This window comes from Podarcis vaucheri (genome assembly GCF_965113315.1).
Source record: "Podarcis vaucheri genome assembly, chromosome: 7".
Taxonomy (NCBI): domain Eukaryota; kingdom Metazoa; phylum Chordata; class Lepidosauria; order Squamata; family Lacertidae; genus Podarcis; species Podarcis vaucheri.
The window spans coordinates 30,992,977-31,011,926 of NC_138765.1; the positions used below are offsets into that span (position 1 = coordinate 30,992,977).

General features: G+C 44.9%; 1 protein-coding gene across 2 annotated transcripts in view; it reads right to left on the bottom strand.

Moving 5' to 3' along the window:
- GRHL3 (grainyhead like transcription factor 3) overlaps positions 1-15,777 on the bottom strand; it is a 49,726-nt gene extending 33,949 nt beyond the window's left edge. The window contains exon 1 of one of the 2 annotated variants that reach the window (XM_082231655.1): positions 15,613-15,777. In XM_082231655.1, the coding sequence (XP_082087781.1) occupies positions 15,613-15,629 (17 nt within the window). In that variant the 5' untranslated portion in view covers positions 15,630-15,777. Of the gene's footprint in view, positions 1-9,468; positions 9,593-15,612 lie in introns of those variants that run through there. The other variant, XM_082231656.1, reaches the window with a different exon arrangement.
- Between the last annotated feature and the right edge of the window lie 3,173 nt (positions 15,778-18,950).

Below are 18,950 nucleotides of genomic sequence, written 5' to 3' on the forward strand. Positions count from 1 at the left end.
AGGGCGAAAGCAGCCCAAATGTAAAGGAGGACCCCTTGTAATATCTGTGTAGGAGAGAGGTGCAGTGCGTCAGGCAGCAATGGCAGGAAATAGAGGTCTCCTAACAACTCCCAGCACCCTTAAAGGTAAAGGTAAAGGTACCCCTGCCCGAACGGGCCAGTCTTGACAGACTCTGGGGTTTGTGCGCCCATCTCACATCTATTGGCCGGGGGCCAGCGCTGTCCGAAGACACTTCCGGGTCACGTGGCCAGCGTGACAACGCTGCTCTGGCGAGCCAGAGCCGCACACGGAACGCCGTTTACCTTCCCGCTGGTAAACGGTACCTATTTATCTACTTGCCCCCGGGGGTGCTTTCGAACTGCTAGGTGGGCAGGCGCTGGGACCGAGCAACGGGAGCGCACCCCGCCGCGGGGATTCGAACCGCCGACCTTTCGATCGGCAAGTCCTAGGCGCTGAGGCTTTAGCCCACCTATGAGACTACAATTCCCAGTGTTCTTTGGGGAAAGCCACTGCTTTAAAGGGTCTAGTAGTGAACAGAGTTTTGAGTTTGGGAGACCCAGATTCAAACCTCTACATAGCCATAGATCTTGAGGCTCTCACATTTACCTCACCTCCCGCCCCTGCCCCTGATAAACATGGGGAAGAGAACCTCCTCCTTGGAGCTTTTCTTTTCAGAGGAGCTAATGGGGAAGAGGACAATCAGAACAAATAAAGAGCTCCGTTGCCAGAGGGGACAGAGCCAAATAAATCCTTGCTAAGCCCCACCCTTGGGCACTAGCGCACTTTTCAGAGGCACCATCGCCTCAGGGGCAGAAGTTTTTCTCAGATCATTGTTGACTCCACTGTCCCAGAATCAAACAGCAACTATTACTTACTGGCTAATAACAGTCTTGAACAGTGGACGGGCATTTTAGGGCAAGTCTAGTTTGATGCCACTGGCTGGGATGAGTCACCCACCAGCCCAGGAGCCACCTTTTTGTGAGAGCTTGGAAAACCCTAAGATCTGGGCTACTATATGTGGGGAGGTTTATTTTCCCACTAGTTCAAGGCATATTTCCCCTCCAATGAGCTCATCCAATTCCTTCCTTCTCTTTTCTATGGGTTGTCTCCAATATTGGCCCTACTTAGAGTAGAGCCATTGAAATTACGGTAATGGACATGACCAAGACCCCATTTGAGCTTTATATTTAAAGCAGTATCACGCCACTTTAAATAGTCAAGGTTCCACCAAGGAATCCTGGGAATTGTAGTTTGTTAAGGGGACTGAGGGTTGTGAGGAAACCTTGTATCCCCCTCAAAGAGCCACAATTGTCAGAGTGGCTTAAAAATCAATCGCTCTTTCTAAAGAACTCTGAAAATTGTGACTCTGTAAAGGGAATAGGAATCCCTTAACAACTCTCACAGACCCTCCAAGTGTACCCATTTTCCAGGGACGTCCCTGATTTAGAGAAGCCATCCCAGTTTCTGATTTGATCCTGGAATGTCCTTAGGATGTCTCCTATTTTCATTGGAGAAATGTTGGAGGGTATGAAGTTATCTGACCCCCGAGCCATCTGAAGACAATCCTATATAGGGAAGGTTTTTTTAAAAAATGTTTAATGTTTTATTATGTTTGTATATATGTTGGAAGCTGCCCAGAGTGGCTGGGGCAACCCAGTAAGATGTGTGGGGTATAAATAGTAAAATTATCAATATAGAATGGGACGTCCCTATTTTCATTGGAGAAATGTTGGCGGGTATGCTCTCAGCACCTTTCACAAGCGACAACTCCCACGATTCTTTGGGGGAAGCCATGACTTTTTAAAGTGCTATTATGCTGCTTTAAGTGTATAAGTGCAGATGTGGTCCAATGTAGGTCCATAAATTTCAGCAGGTTTATTCTGAGTGGAACTTACTGGGATACAACATAATGAATTTACCTCATGGGGGGAAAGAGAGCCAGTTGGAATGCTTACAGCCACAGTGGCCCTCAGGAATCACTAAGGCCTAATGTGGCCTTCTTGGAATAGGGATACTCTCAGGGCTTGCTTAGCTTATCAGTTCATCATCTTGATGGCAAAGGCCCTATGGCCTTTCATAAAGCCTGACAGCCAACTTGCTGCCAGTGGTTCAGCCAGAATCAGGAGTGGAGAAGCTCTGGCTTGCCAGACCTTGGATGGATTTACCGTAAGTTCCCCTCATCCCTGACTACTGGCCATTCTGTCTGGGACTGATGGGAATTGGTCCAGCACCATGTGGAGGGCCAGATTATTAATGCCATCCCTGCACGGGCAGAGATCTAGTGAGAAAACAGCCCGCCTGCCCCACCTACGCTATGTATGATGGATGTAGCCTGGCCATTAGAATCAGCAAACAGCTGAAGAGAATGCAACAACAGGAAATACTAGGAGGCACCAAGTTTGAAGAGCCCCAGGCCAAAGAAACCCAGGTGGCTCAAGCAACCAAGTCATCACAGGCAACAGAAAACCATCTCCGTGGTTATCAGCCAGCATCATCTAACTATTTTTGAACGTCTAATCAACAAGGACCACTAAGCACTGTCAAGTGACTGGGAAAAACAGCAGCAGCAGTTGCAGCCTGGGATGATCCTATGCCTTTCAGAGCAGCTCTGCCTGCAAAAAGTTTTATTTACAACTTGGAGCTGACAATGATCACTAGATTTTATCTGCGAGTGAAGCTGTTGTTTAAAAGCAGGAGAGCAGAGGCCTATAAGTAAAAAAGAGAAGTTGGGGCAACTATAGGGCCACAGCAGGCATGTTGATGTGCATACTCAGCAATATGTTTAGAAAAAAATCTATTTGCTTTTATGCTTTCACTGTGGCAGCAAAATGTAATGTTGGACTAGATAGCCCTTCGGGTCTCTTTTTATTATTCTTTCCAGAATTTTGCTTCCCCTTTCCCAAAGTATGGTTATCAGAAGAGAGGAGGAGGGAAATCCAAGCTGAAGTGCCTAAGAGCAAAAGCTTACGTCCCCCCCATTCTTGAGCAAAGAAACCTGCCCCTTCCCCACCAGCCTCTCCCAACGGGACATGATGGCACGAATGCTCATCAGTTTCACCCACTGCATAAAAACACCAACAGGTGGTTTTTTTCATGCTTTTTTTTTTAGTGGAAGTTTCGTTGTCTTTAAATTTTCTCACGCAGCCCTCCCTCCCCTTCAGTGCCGCCCCACTGTCTCCAAGGAGCACACGTTAGGATGACTCAGGTTTCACCACCATCAACTCTGCTTAATCCTGTTCAGACAAGAACCTTCAGCCAGACTGAATCCAAAATATTCACATGAAAAGGAGTAAGGGGGAGGGCAGAGAATCAGCAGCAGGGCTATTCAGCCCAGGGATGGGCTCTCTCCAAGCCTTGCCTGGACTTCCCTTCTCCTTTATTTTTATTTTTAATTAGGCTCCCCGCAGTCTGCTGCTGTATCTTAAGCTGACAAAGCAATGCATGCATGCTCAGCATCTCCCCACAGTTACAGCATGAACTAATGTGCATAAGCAATTTGCTCCCAGCTACGACATATTCTCAGGAGCGTGGAACCACTGATCTTTGTGGGGTAGGTGTGCACAAGGGTAGACACAGGATCAGGACACACGCACAGGATCAGAGGAGAGATGTGTAGGTTTGCAAGAGCCTTGCAGACGCAGTGATGTGGTTCAGCAATTTAAGCTGCGTACAGATTGCCATTTTTACTCCAGCTCTGGTGTGCCCTCACCACTGGTGTTTGAAGCAGAGAACACATGGCGTTGCCACAATCCATAGATACCCTGTAGTTTATTGGGGAAATACTGCCTTCCCTCAAACCAGCTTCCATCCAATTTGAGAACAGCAGCTGCAGTTCAGCTTGAGGTGTGTACATTCCAGCCCATGGCCCAGCGGGCAGCTTCATTGAACAGGAGTTCAGCGCAGGAAATCAAGCAATGTGCATTGGGTGGAGACATGCCCTTCTCTGGTGTGAGAAAGCGACTTGAAAGGCAGCGGGGCGAGGAACACTTCACCGTGCCAATCTGTAAACAGCCTTAGACTCGAGACTTAATGGTACACAGGGTAGAGCATCTTTTCCTCACTTTCCCTATTTGCCCAGTCAGCTTCCTCCTGATATCCCTCTACCCTGCAAAGGCCACCACCATCTTCCCTGGTGATGTGGCCTTATTGAACAGCTAGGCTGTACTCTAGATTGTTACATTCAGTGGGGGCTGGGCTGGTCCACTAGGGTGAGGGAGGGGCTGTCCCACCAGCCCCTGTCTGCTTGCCCCCTTACTTAACACCAGTCCAGTGGTGACTCTGGCTCTACTTCCCAGCCCAAACAATTGGAACAGGTACCAGCTTCCACTGGTTACATTATTCATATTCATGTAGAATATTTACCGGTATATACTGTACTACCTTTCAGCAAAACGTTAATATAGAATAAGATGTGCAGGAGGTCCCCCCCCCCCACATTCACGCCTTAAAAAAAAAGTTATTCCAAGAGGCCCAGAGTTGCAAACTCTCTGCATTAATTCCAAATGTGAATAACAAAACTCTCCACGTCTCTGTGTTGTGGGGCTGAATGATGTAAGTGGGAAGGTACTCTCCGACATATTGTGGTTCCCTGCACCCCCAACCCCCAATATAGCACCTCACCCTTTTTTAAATGCCCCCAAATCCTCTCTAAGCAGCGATTCCCACCCTCCTACCCCACCCACTCACTTTGCAGTATTTGTCATGCTATCCTTGACTTCTCTGTCTGTGGGCAATTCTGTGTGGCTAAACAAACTTTCTTCTTCTTTCTTTTACAAGCTTGTTCTCTTTTGTGTAGCTGTCAGACTAAAAGGGGGAGATTGAAGCGGGTGGGGTCAGGGTGGGAAAACCCAGAGTTTTGCAACACAGACAAGGTGGCCCTTTCTCCCTGCTTGGGAAGAAAGCTATGTGCCATCCAAGTTACAGTTAAAAACAAAGCCCACCTCCTTTTAAGAATATCTATCTATCATCTATCTATCTATCTGAGTGAAAGAGCATTAGCTCCCACTCAAACATGCATGGTTAGGAATGGCTGCTTTCACACAGAACAGTAAGTCAAGGCTATTGGATTAATAAGGCATACTGTGCTTGCTGACACACTAAGAAGAGGATCGCTCAGCTAGCATCATGTCCACTAAACTCAAGGTTGCGGTTCGTTTCACCATAATGATTCACGAGCACCAGGTAGTCTGAAACCATGGTTTGTTGTTGGCTTACAGATCATGGTCTGTGAGGGAGCAACAAACCATGGTTCCAGATTTGGCTTTAGCACTAGGTCATTTCCTTCCTGCTTACCCACTCACACCCACTCACTTCCAGGAGTGATCAGGGCTGTGTGCACTCTGCTCACATGCCAGCATGTTTTATTAAGGCAAGGCACGGCCGTGGTCCCCTGAGGCCCTTCAGAAGACAAGCAGGGGGTGGTGACCAGGGAAGGGCCTTTGCAGTGATGGGCACTCCATTTATGGACCTTCTTCTCAATAAGGAGGCTTGCCTGGTACTCTTCTGCCCTTTGACACCATATGAAGAGCTTTTACTTGGTTCAGACTTCTTAACTTTCCTATAACTGCAGATTTTTAGTCATGTTGTTTGTTTGTTTTTAAAAAAGATTCTACTATCATTACCTCACAATTATTATAAGCTTCCTTGAAGGTTTTGTAAAACAAAAGGGCAGGATATATAAATAAAATGAAAAAGGCTTTTCAGATGGCAACCAGAAGGAAAACGGAAGAGGGTGGGGGGTGTCTGTATTGCCCCCACCTGGTCATGTGATGAACCTGTGTTCGGGTGACTATAATACATTGCAAAAAAAAGAAAGAAAGAAAGAGGAAACAAGGGGAAAGGAGCAAGGAAGCATTTTCATAAAATTCACATATGCTAATTGTATCAATGCAAATGTATAAATAATTAGTATAATTTGTATCAAAATACAGTCCATCTCATCATAGCAAGGAAGGCTGTGCCCAGGTGACTCATGCTGTCCATCTTATTCTGCTCCCTAGGGCTAACAGTGGACAGACAGCTTCCAAGCCCTGCTGCTCTCCCTTAGTTTGGTTCTTCCGTATAGCCTATATCCAGACCAGACAGCCTTACGTAGAATCATAGAATCATAGAGTTGGAAGAGACCACAAGGGCCATCGAGTCCAACCCCCTGCCAAGCAGGAAACAGGTAGAGGGTGACTTCAAGTCGACAGTGTTTGTACTTGCATGTAATGCTAAGCCAAACTTTGGCTTGGTGTAAATGTGCTGGTTCCCAAGGAGGAGCTTGAACTTGCTTTGCTCCTTCCTGAGCTTTTAAGCTGAGTGACGTGTGATGGCTAAGCCAAGGCTTGGCAAAGCGAGCGGGTTGTCTGAACCCAGAATCAGGGTCAGTTGTTGCAGATTGTAATTTAGGAGGAGAGAACTTAAGTCATGATTCTGGATTCAGGCAGCACACTAAAGCTGAGTGCACATCACACATCTAAAATACAGAAGGAAAGATTTGAAGAAGAATGATTGCCTCTTCTGTGAGTGTGTGTGTGTGTGTGTGTGTGTGTTCATGTACACTCTGGTTTCTCCCCAGTTCTGGGGGATAACAGCATAGGAACACACTCACTGCTGAGTTGCTGAGTTGACTCTAGGGTTACTTGTCCTCAAGGTCTGATAATCTCCAGATTTCATCAGGCTTCTCAGGATTTCCAAAGGAAGGCACTCAGCTCCCCTCCATGCTACCATGTAAGTGGCACAGGTGCCACATTGTACGTGGAATCCAATAAGCTGCACTGCATCTATGCAAGCGAGCCATCTCAACTGGGGTCACAGCCATAGCGTGCGTTTCAAGCACATGGCTTCCCCCAAAGAATCGTGTGAACTGTAGCTACAACTCCCAGCACCCTTAACAAATTACAGTTCCAAGGATTCTTTGGAGGAAACTGACTTACAGGTCTAGACTGAAATTAAGGCCCAGATCAAAACACTTCAAAACCAGAATCCATTTCTCCAACAGCAATTTCATACATGGCAAAAATATAGGAACATCTGTGGAGGTGCAGGTTCCCCTTTAGTGTTTAGAGCCATAGCTTCTAACCTGTTCTAGACACATGACTCAGAAAGATGCACCACTTCTCCCTGGTGCTCTTATTTATCACATGCAAGAAGGTCTATGCAGGGTGGGGCAGTCAAAAATAGAGCTTCCTCTCCCTGCAGCCTGCAGTAAGACTGTCCAGAACCCTACCAGAGCCAGTGTGGTGTAGTTTTTAAGAGCAGTGGACTCGTAATCTGGTGAACCAGGTTCGATTCCCTGCTCCTCCACATGCAGCTGCTGGGTGACCTTGGGCCAGTCACACTTCTTTGAAGTCTCTCAGCCCCACTCACCTCACAGAGTGTTTGTTGTGGGGGAGGAAGGGAAAGGAGATTGTTAGCCGCTTTGAGGCTCCTTAGGGTAGCAATAAAGCGGGATATCAAATCCAAACTCCTCTTCTTCTACTACCAAACTCTTTGCAAGTCGGTACAACTTTTAGGCAAAAGTCCCAAACCTACTTATTGGACAGTAAGGCCCACTGAACACTTCTGAGAAAATCTTTATAAGATTGCACTAAGTGTACAATTTCCAAACTGTGACAACAAGAGAGTCGCAGGTGGTTTACATTTATTAGGCGAGTGTCATGGGATGCATTAACTTCTAAAATCAGATTGTATGACATGATGGCATCACGCTTCATGGAGCTCCAGAATTTTTTTCCCTTTTTAATAAAAGCATTATTAAAAGCCAGCCTTGTACTTGCTTCTCATTGTCTTCTGTGGTTGTTTTATAGTTTACTGGTGGAACATCAAGGCAAACACTTAGACAATTGTACAATAATTAACACACACACACACACACACACACACACAGAGAGAGAGAGAGAGAGAGAGAGAGAAGTCTAAACAAATGCCTTTAAGAATCTCAATCCGTTTTGAACTCCACACCTTTAGACCTAGAGATAAAACTCTGAATTACAAATCCCAGATATTTAGGTCTGGGTTCTGGGTCACCATGCATACTCAAAGGCAACTCTTCCACATATTCCAGAACTAAGTTACAGGTAAGGCTGCATGACAGACTAAAATTTATTGTTACAGCTGAAATTAATTTTAATGCGGGGGGGGGGGATTCTTGAATCAAATTCGTTTAGCATATACTTGTTGAAGAAATTTTAATTTTTATCCTATTCTTCAAGGGTTCCCCTGCTTCAAAATTGGATGCTGATATTAGGGATTTCTTAAAAAAAAAAAAAAAAACAGAAAAGGAGGGGGAATTTACAAGTATATTTCAAAATGTCTGGAATTGAGAAGGTCAGTCCTCAATCCAAAAATGTAGCCAACGTTTTGAAATTGTGAAAAAAATCATTTCAGTTCTGTAAAACGTTTGCAAACATCGAACTCTGAACTAGGAAAGCTACACCTTCTGAATTTCAGCCTGAATACAGATGTTAAAAGCATGGGAACATTCTCAGGATTTAAAAAGGCCGCTGCAACCCTGGTACTGGGGGGAAGCTTTTTTCCAGAAGCCACACCTATGGCCTGGATGAAGTCTTGATCCTTGTAAAACATTGTAAAGCTTTTTATTAGATTTGGCTCTTGGCTTGCTTAAAATTAAGCTTTTAAGGGGCACAAGGTGCCTCACAAGCACAAACACTGGTATCGGAAAAAGTATCTCGGTTACCCCAGTGCAAAAATTTGATTATTTAGAGATGGGGTGGGCTGGTATCGGTCTTCTGTGACCTACCCACTCTCTTATTTTGTTTGAACCCCCATGGTGGGATTTAATTTTACAAAGCATGGGCGGTTGCTCCACACTTTGGCCGTGTTCACACCAAACGTTTAAAGAACATTATTCCTCCCCAAAGAATCTTGGGAACTCCACTTTGCCCCTCCAAGAACTACAGTTCCCAGCACCCTTAGCAAACTACAGCTCCCAGGATTATGTGCTTTGAAATGTTATGGCGTGCAGCACAGAAGCCAGTGTCCAGGTAATCTGCCTTAAATTATGCAGAACATGCCTTATTTTATGAGAAGGTGTAAAAAATGTGTCGCTGGATCGAAGCGAATTCCATTTGCTGAGGTGGGTATTTTTTGCAAGAATTCCAACCCCAGCTGCTGCCCAAGTGACCCTATGGGAACTGGACATTGGTCAGTGGCTTCACTGGCCTAGCACTATATGCACTGACACCCCCCCCCCCAATTCAGAGAACACCCTGCCCTCAACTTAAATTGGAAATTGGCAAGGAAAATCATGGGATTAGGCACACAGTGACAGTGTAGGAAGAAGCTAGGAATATAGGAAGCTCTCCCTGGTCCACCTAGCTGAGTACTGTGGACACTGGCTGGCAACCAGGGTTTCAGACAGGAGTCTGAAGAGTCCCCTACCTGCTTGCAAGGCAGATTATCTACCACTAAGACGTGACTCTTCTCCAATGCATACGCCTAAGAAAAAACAGGAACTGGACTTACTTTTAAAAAACCAGGTCCAGCTGTAAGCCCCTACCTTCCTATCTTCTTCAAACAGAATTGTGTATAATTTTAGTTTGAAATAAGAGCGAGAAAGGGAGAGAGAGGGAAAACGACACCCAGCAGCAGCAGCGTGACTGTAAAACAGATCCCTCTCTCTCGGCAGGGACCAGCCCTTCTGTGCTTTAATGAAGGGCTTTAACCTTTTCATTCACCAAAAACATAACTCAACATTTTAATAGCACGCCTTGTTGCATGACAAAAATTTGCTCCTGGCAATCATGGTTTCGACCACAAAACCACAGGAGGGAGCAGCTCTTGGTTAACTCTTTCAGGGCTGCCTGCTGCCTCGACGCACTTCTGGCTTGCTGACAAGGCCCTGCTTGTTAAAAGCTTTGTCTGAGGCTATGTGCGCACCACACGTTTAATGCACATGACTTTTCCCCATAGAATCATGGGAACTGTAGTTTACTGCTCACAGAACTACAGTTCCCAGGATTCTTTGTGGGAGGTCCTACACTTTAAAGGCAGCCCATGTTGGATCACATGCAAAGGTGCTATTTTTCAACCTATTTTTCTTTTCTTTCCAGTGAATGGAATGCAGCTTTAAAGAGTTTTGGAACATCTCCTGCCACATTTTGCCATTGCTGTCACAATCTAGATTCTCATGAACTCTGCACGCAATTCACAACAGACAGCCAGAGCCAGCCCTGGTTTTCCTAATAAGTATAGGCTAGCTCACACACCCGTGTACGTTACTGGATTTTTTTCAACACTGGATTACAGCGGAATGTGTAAACTTTCTTCATAGAAAAGTACTGCAGCTGGGAGTGATGGGAAAGGGCCTCCTTGCCCTTGTGGTGAGGTGGTTGCCTCAGGGGGCAGATCCACCTCCTCGCTTGCCCCCACCTCCTCCTGCTCCATGCCCAGGTCACCTCTGACTGTTGGCTATGTGGGCTGGGGGTTATGGGAGTTGAGAGTCCAAAAACATCTGGAGGCCACAGGTTATTCACAGCCTCCACACACCCTCTGGTGTAGGCTGCCATCACTTCACACAAGTCAGCGTAGAGTGTCTTAACTGGGTAGGTTTTCCAAAAAAAAGCGCTTATCTAAACATGTACGTGCCAAAACCAATTCATTTAGTGAAAAGAAATCCAGGAAGAAAACATATCTCCACAAGTTTTTTTCCAGTTCTGTATTTCAGACATAAGAGCCACAAATTATGTCCCTTGTCTCAGAAGGACGCTGAACACTATTCCTCTTTCTTCTGCATGGTGCAGTGTCTAGACTAGGTTCAGGTTCAGATGCTAAGACCTCCTGGAAGCTTAGCGTTGTGTCCTTTGGGCCAGTCACCATCTCAGCCTAACCTCCTACCTCATAAGGGTGTTGTGAGGAACAGGGAAAGCACGAATGCCTCCTACATTTCTTTAGAGCGGAAACAGGAAACCTGTGGCACCCCATATGTTTTGGACATTGGCCAGGTTGATGGGAGCTGATAGGAACTGGAGTCTGGCCATATTTGAAGGGCCACAGGTTCCCCAACCCTGCTTCAGAGAAAGGGTGGGAAGGTAACAGCAATGAAAATTATTGCCTGAGCACAGGGGCTACCATGTCGAGCCATATTCTGGGTCTCTCCTACCCCCAAAATAATACTGTCTTATTTAGTTTTCAACAAGGTTTATAAGCGGCTGAATTTTAAAAGAACAACAACTTGCAAGTGGGTTACATAACACAAAATATTCCTAAGAAAATACAAATAAAAACAATTTGGTACTTCTTTCCTTCAAAGTATGAGGCAGGGGTTCTTGCCACTTTCCTCCTCAAGGTCTGTATATTTACTTGTACCTCCCAGAAGCCCGTCGCTGTGGGGACTCCAAAGTTTCGAACAAGCAATTTACATGAACACTGTGGCTGAACTGCCATTTTGGTAAGGGAGTTCATTTCTCACTTTTGCTCATCCCTTCCTCAAAGCCCTCCTGGCTATTCTGGAAATGGTTATTGAACCGAGCCCATCCCCAAATGATTTTGACCTCGAGGGCATTGTCTCTTCTGCTCTTGTCAAAGAAGGTGCTCTTTGAAGGCACCTGCAGTTCTCCCAAAGTTCTGCTGCCCACGCCTTCAGGTCAAAACCAACCCATATAAAGTCTGGCCATTGATCATCCTCCTGATCAATCATTCGGAATAAGTTTGCCCATCACATGCCTGCATAAGCCACACAATTCAAACAGAATAGAGGTGGCAGACAGGCTCACTTGCATCCATTTAGCTGAAAGCATCAAAGCAAATGAAGCCACAATTCTCAAGACAGGAGAGAAAGCAGAAAATACTTTAAACAGCACCCCCCAAAAAAACCCCCCAACCATTAGCATTCAGCATCACAAAAGAAAGAGGTGAGTAACTTCCTTTGAAAGAGAAGAGAGGATGGAGTAATAAAGCCATTAATTTTGAGGGAGCGCAGAAACAGCTGGGACATTGACTCACACAATCTCTTTGGTCTGAATTGCCATTCAGTATATCTGTATATAAAAGCCAAGACCACAACTAAATGGTTGGCCACTGTGAGAACAGGATGCTGGACTAGGTGGACTAGTGATCCAGCACTCTTCTTATGTCCCATTTTAGGAAAGGCTCTCAAACTTTTACCATTCAAAGACTTCACAAAGGAAAGTGTCCAAACACCTGCTCATTACATGGGCTTGATTGGCAGTTCTTCAGAACAGGATCCTCTTTTAGAAGGGGAATCGGGAACCTGTGGCCCTCCAGACTCCTGTTGAACTCCACCTCCTCTCAGTCCCAGCCAACATGACTAGTAGTTCAGGGGTGGTGGGAGTTGTAGTCCAGCAACATCTGGAGGGGCACAGAGCCCCCAGCCCCGCTTTATAAGGTGCCTTGTACACAGGCTATCCTGCAACAGCAGTGATGACAATTATGATACCACTGGAGTGCACATGCACACATTCTACAGCTTGCACACAAGCTAGTATTTTACAGCCGGCAACTTGCATTTGGTCCGGGTGCCATAATTAAGGCAAGCTAAAGTTCCTTTGATCTATAAACTTCCCTCTAGCTACTGCGTAGAAGCATAGAGGCAGATGCAACAGATGCCTCCAGCTACGTATAGGAACTTAGCAGCAACAAAGCATCAGGATCAAATCAATTTCTAGCACAAACTAGAAACGCAAGCAGGCAACAACCTACTTCATGCCATGACCAGATGACCAGGGAAAGTGTGGAAAGCTTGCATGCACAGATGGGGAGAGTTATGGAATCATAGAATTGTAGAGTTGGGACCACGAGGGTCATCTAGTCCAACCCCCTGCAATGTAGGAATCTTTTTGCCCAATGTTGTAGTAACAAAGGCAAAATTGTAGATTTTCTGTAAGGCAGCTGAAATTACACATGCAAGACACTTAAAAAGAGACACTTAGAGCCATTTTAAAATGTATAGCATTATTTATGTACCACTTATCAAAAAATATCTAGGTGGTTCACATAAAATGGTATAAAATAGTCATTAAAATAGCAATAAGAGAGAGTACAGGAAGCCATCTTTTCCTGAGCCAAACCATTGGTCCATCTAACAATATTGTCTACACTGACTGGCAGCAGCTGCCCAGGATTTTTGATATAGAGTTTTCTCTCAATCCTAGCTGTAGACTTACATGCCAGCGATTGAACCTGGGACCTTCCTCATAAAATACAATGCACTTCCAATGACAGGTATGCGGGGAAGTCACTCCCATTAAAAAAGAGAGTAAGGCCTGTTTCTTAAAATAGAAGACACACAGGAGCCTTAAAATGGGGTTGCCAGCTTGTTCCATGGCCCTGCTTCTATGCCATAAATTGTAGTCTGTTCACAAAAAAATTAAATGAACCAAGCTGTTCCCATGACTTCATCTCAATTGAAGCAAAAACTCCACTTGTTTAGAATGAGCTGCTATTAAAGACACAAGAGCAATTCTAGGGGAGAAAATTAGCAGCCCTAACCTAAGGGCAACTGTGTGCACAGACAGACAGGCAATCAGGTACACCATTCATCTTTCAAAATACAAATGAACAAGCTAACTCAAGAAAATACGCTTACCAAGGAGGGAAAAGCAGTACAATAAGTTTTTACTAGTGAATTGAGAGTCGGCGCAAGATATAGGCTGTGTGTACACATCTAGCGCATGCCAACTCTTGGTTTGGGAAGCAATGTACACACATCAGTCACAATCTGTATCTATCCTGTGGTTTATTGTGAAATATCCCATTTTGATGAATCCCTCCCCCCACCCCACCCCACCCCCAGCTTTGATCTAAACTGAGAAGACCTAGCTGTACAGTAAGCCCTAAACTCATGCACATTTAACTTTTGCACATTCAGCTTTGCACGCTTGCCAGATTTTTTTTTTTAAGGGGGTGGAAAGATGGGGAGGGGTGTCCAGGGAAAAGACTTTGGCAATTCCAGCTGCCATTGAACCCAATGTGTTTTGACTAGGTGCGATTTTGGCTTTAGGTGCAATTCCTGGAACATTACCCCCCCCCCCGCCGCCGCCATAAACTGTACTTCAAACCAGTAATGTGTACACAGGCATAGTAGTCTGAAGGCATAGCCTCATTGTGCCCCACCCCCTGGTGGCCACAGGAGATTCTGTGTTTGAAAGGAGATGCGTTTGCATTGCGCATTCAGAACCCTGAAGGTGGCCACACTCTATCTGAAGCAATAATTACATTTTTGGGAGAGGAATCAATTGTGATTTGCATATGGCCTATTGCCAGGCTGAATGGAAAGTAGCCAGCTAAGAGTCACTGCACAACCTGAAAGCTCTCACGTTCCTTCAACTAAACTTTAGTCCAATAGGAAAGCTTTTCATATTCTTTAGGTTTAACAGCTACCCTTGCAAAGGAAAATATCCAGATGTTCCTCATCTGAAAGAGCACAATACTGAATTCTGTTGAACATAATAGGTGTCCCCTGTTTCAGAGCACATCTTCCCACATCCATCAATGATGAAATCATGAAATTCAGATCTGGGAATTAAACGTGATACCAAACGTATCTTTCCAATGAAAAATGTCAATAATATCCCACATAATACTTTCCTGGGTCTGACTGTAACTAAAAAGTCTTAATTTTCATCACTCAGTTCTGCTACGGAAGTAATTAGGGGTGAATCATATGCAAGCAAGCTTCAAGTCTGCTAGGACATCTCCCTTTGACTTCAGATGACATTATTATGATTAATTTTAAATACCCACCCTTCACTAGAAGGTCACAAGGTGAGTTACATCAATATAAAATATAGCGTTAAGAACAAATCATAATTGCAACTAGAGTGGGTCCTAAAATGATCCTAGAGGAGTGGCCCTCCATTCCGGACTTCTGGCAGTGCGATTTTCCATAAGCATTTGATGTAGTGCTCTTGCCTAATAAACGTGCTAGACCTTAAGATTCTCCCCACAGCTGTGTTTTCATCAACATTTGGGAACGAACTACAGACAGTCCTTGCGCGCACAAACACGCAGAGACACACTCAACTCAGAACCACTTTCCATATCCCACTGTGTCTATAAAATCAGTCTACCGAAAATTACACACATCCAGGGGAAACCTCATTGAAAGATCGCGGTAAAGGGAAACCGTATCCTAGAGCGGACACACACCAATAAGAACCCTCCTTGGGAAAATAACCGCGCACTAAACATCCCGAGGAAGGAGGGAGACGAAGGAAACCGGCGACACTTCCTTCACTTGCGATTTCTCCCCCAGAATTTAGAATGTTAGGACACGATCCAGCCGAAGTTAAATACGTTCAGTTTATTTCAGCGCGGAAGTCAAGCACGCTCCCCTGGCTGCCACCCACCACCGCACAAGTTTGTTTAAAAAGGGTTCAGTTTCGGCTGGATTTTACCGACTTTTCTTCTTTTTAGAAGTAAAATAAACAGCGCATTAAAGCATCACACAGCCCAAAGGTTTGCTGCTATTAAGGAGGACATCAAAGAATGCTAGGCAAGAAGGCGGAAAGACTGAATTTCCCAGCTCTTTCTTAAAGAACTTTCATTGGAGAAGTGGCTACCTTAAATCACAGCACTAGTGGGAAGCCTTAAAATCTGTCTCCGCTGAAAAACGCGATCGCTCAAAGTAATACAAAGCAATTAACTTACTCGATCTCATTAGACATGTTCCCCCAACGTTTTCCACTCCCTCGCCAACAGTAAGATCTTCAGATATTTTTCCACCTCTTTAAACCTCTACTAATACCGTCTTCTAAACAGAGACATCACCTGGAAAGTGAAGAGTTGGATTCAAGTTAGAGGTTTATGTGTGGTGCAGGCATTCTGCTGACAGGTAAGGTCTCTCGAGGCTTGCTTCTGATTGGCCGGAGGAGACAGGTGCCAGAAGACAGGTACACCTCAGCAGGTGCAAGGGTTAACCTTTTGCAACCCGAGCAGCCAGTTGCTGAGACAAGGAGCTACCTTTTTATTGCTGGGAGGGGGGGGGAGAGGAATGAGTGAGGAGGCAAAAGAATAAGGAAAATTCCTGGAGGGCAAAAAGATGGAAGACCAAAAAAAAGTGTTGTGGATTCTCTTATGGAATCTTTTGGGTTTGTGTTCATTGTCAGGGATTTTGGATTTTTAGACAGTGCAAGGGTGAGGCTGTCCACCTGTTACTCTTGAAAGAGAGGGGAAGGGGGGGTCTTTTGTCTGCGAGGAACAAAAAATCATGAATATGTAGGACAATATGTGCGATGTTGTTTTGTTGTCTTCTTATAGTGATTCAGTGAAATGCTTTGCATCTGTCAGTCTGTACCAACACTTATTGAAAACTTAATTTAAAAAGATAACGGCTAAAAATAAATAAATCCTGGTACATTTTTCATGCACATTGTCAACTATTCTGTACTGGTGGACATATTATTGTTATTGTTTTTGTTGTTGTTGTTAAACTTGTTGGTTGCTTTTCAAACTGACATACAATATATAAACAAATGCATACATTTTTCAAATAAAGGTGATGCCAAAGGAGTCAAAAAGTCTGTTGCCTTTTGTCATTTACTAAAGACAAGTTTTCCCACCCTTAAAGTACTTTGTTCAGAGAAGCTGCACAGAATGAAATTCTCTCTTGTGTATGCAAGTTCAGCTTGCAGCTGGCTGGGGCTGAGGGAAGCCGTGGTCCAAAACAGAGGGAGAGGCACCAGGTTGGGGAAGGCTGCCTTACAAAGTGATCAAGGCAGATGATTTGAGATGTTATCATTGCCACCTTTCAGGGGAGACATCAGAAGATGCCACCAACTGAGCCAGACCATCGATCCATCTAGTTCCCTATGGTTTAAACTGCCCAACAGCAGTTCACCAGAGTTTCCAACCAGGAGTCTTTCCCAGACCCCCTTAGGCAGGGGTCAGCAACTTTTTCCAGCCAGTGGTGTCCCTCAGACCTTGTGGGGGGCCAGACTATATTCTGGGGGGGGGGGAAATGAATGAATTCCTATGCCCCGCAAATAACCCAGAGATGCATTTTAAATAAAAGCACACATTCTACTTGTGTAAAAACACACTGATTCCCAGACCGTCCACGGGCCAGATTGAGAAGACAATTGGACCGTATCCGGCCCCCGGGCCTTAGATTGCCTACCCCTGACCTTAGGCATGCCAGGAATTGAACTTGGAACCTTCTGCATACAATGCATGTCCCAATTCTTTCCTCCCCACAAAGTGTCATTTAACCCTCACCATGTCTACTCAGAAGTAAGTCCCACTGAATTAAATGGGGCTTACTCCTGGGAAAGTGGGGCTAGGATTGCAGCATATATGCTATTGTCCACCTCCTCCTCTTCCTTCCTCTTCCAATGTAAACATGATGGTAGGCGACAAGTCCTGTGCCATGCTGCACGGCTTTCTTCAAAGCAGGTTCTTTCACCTGAGCCTACATGATCACACCACAGAGTTTATTAGCCCTGCCAGGCACTGTGCTGCGCTGATGCACTACCAAGTGAAATGGCTGAGGGCTGTTAAAAAAGACTCGGGCATGTGCAACGCCACATCATTCATTTCTCACGATTCTTTAGATCCCACCTTTCAGGACACAAGACAAGTTTCCTGGTCTGAGTTGCCATCATATGTACATGGAGTCTATATTTTGATGGCTTTCTTTCCCAGAGGTCAGCCATCCATTTTCCAGGAGTAGCCTGCTGCTCCAAGCTGTGGCGTTTAGGACAATCTAGCCAAAGAGGCTAAAGCCACTTCCATTTCAGGCCCACAAATCAGCACAAGGTAGTGACAGGATTCTACAAGGAAACGGAGTTTTCAGTGGGACAACCTGAACACCCCTTAATAAAAAGAGACTTGACATCACTGCTCTTAAGTAACAGCACTTTCCAGTTATTGAACCCACATGTGGTTATTGGTGTCACCAGTTCAAAGGAAATGTTTAAGAAGATTTCCTTCCGGACATCATCCCTGTGCTTTTATTCTGCTTCCTGGCACACCCAATGGAAATGAATCTGCTGTGCTTTTTAGTGGGAAAGTCTATGCACTTCTGTTATATACAGCTCAAAATAGTCCAGAATCCAGGGTATTTTCTCACATAAACCTCCCTGTTCCTTAATATCATCGTAGGGTGTCCTCCTCTAGGTCTCCTTGCTTGCAGAAATTAGGCCGGCGATCAGGGATTGTGGCACACTCTGGTGGCACAGAAATTGCGGAACATTTATTTTGTGACTAATCTTCCATCTGTGGGGCAAGAAGTCAAAACTGTTTTATTTCCCTAAGCATTTAGCAGATTATTATTAATAATATTATTTCCCTTACAGCTGTCTGATTACATATTGTTTCTTGACATTCAATTTTATGTTCGGATTGGTTTTTTCAGGGTTGTTGTGGCTGCTGCTGTCATTTCATTGTTTGTGGCTGTTTCAGCTTTGTTAGCTGCCTTGAAGGCTTGGTAGAGATAAGGTTGGGTACAACAAAAGTTTTAAACAAAACAAAATATAAATAGAGCTGTTCTCTGCGCAATGCAGTCCTTTATGATGCACATGCTTATTCAGCAGTAAGTCCCAATAAATTCAGTAAGCGAATTAAGATTTGCAGCCTTAATCAGGTAGATTAAGGGCGGGGAACCTCAGATTTAAGACACAGAACTGAATTGTAGAGTTGGAAGGGATCCCAAGGGTCATCTAGTCCAACCCCCTGCAGTGCAGGAATCCTGCCCACACTCATCCCTGGGTGGGCTCAAACCACCAACCTTCTGGTTAACAGCCAGACTCACTGACCCATTGCGCCACCTGAGGGCTCATAATTGCTGCTTAATTAAACCATCTCTTTTTTGCAAACATGCTAATTGTTTTTACTTCGTTACTTCTTAAATGCTCATCTTAGAAAAGCATCATCTTAGATGAGGCATTCCCCCCCGTCATACACACATATTAAGCAGGAGGTGTCACATACGCAGAAATGTGCCACCTAAAAAATTACGTAACTGTATGCTTCCCCTCCTCAAACTATTG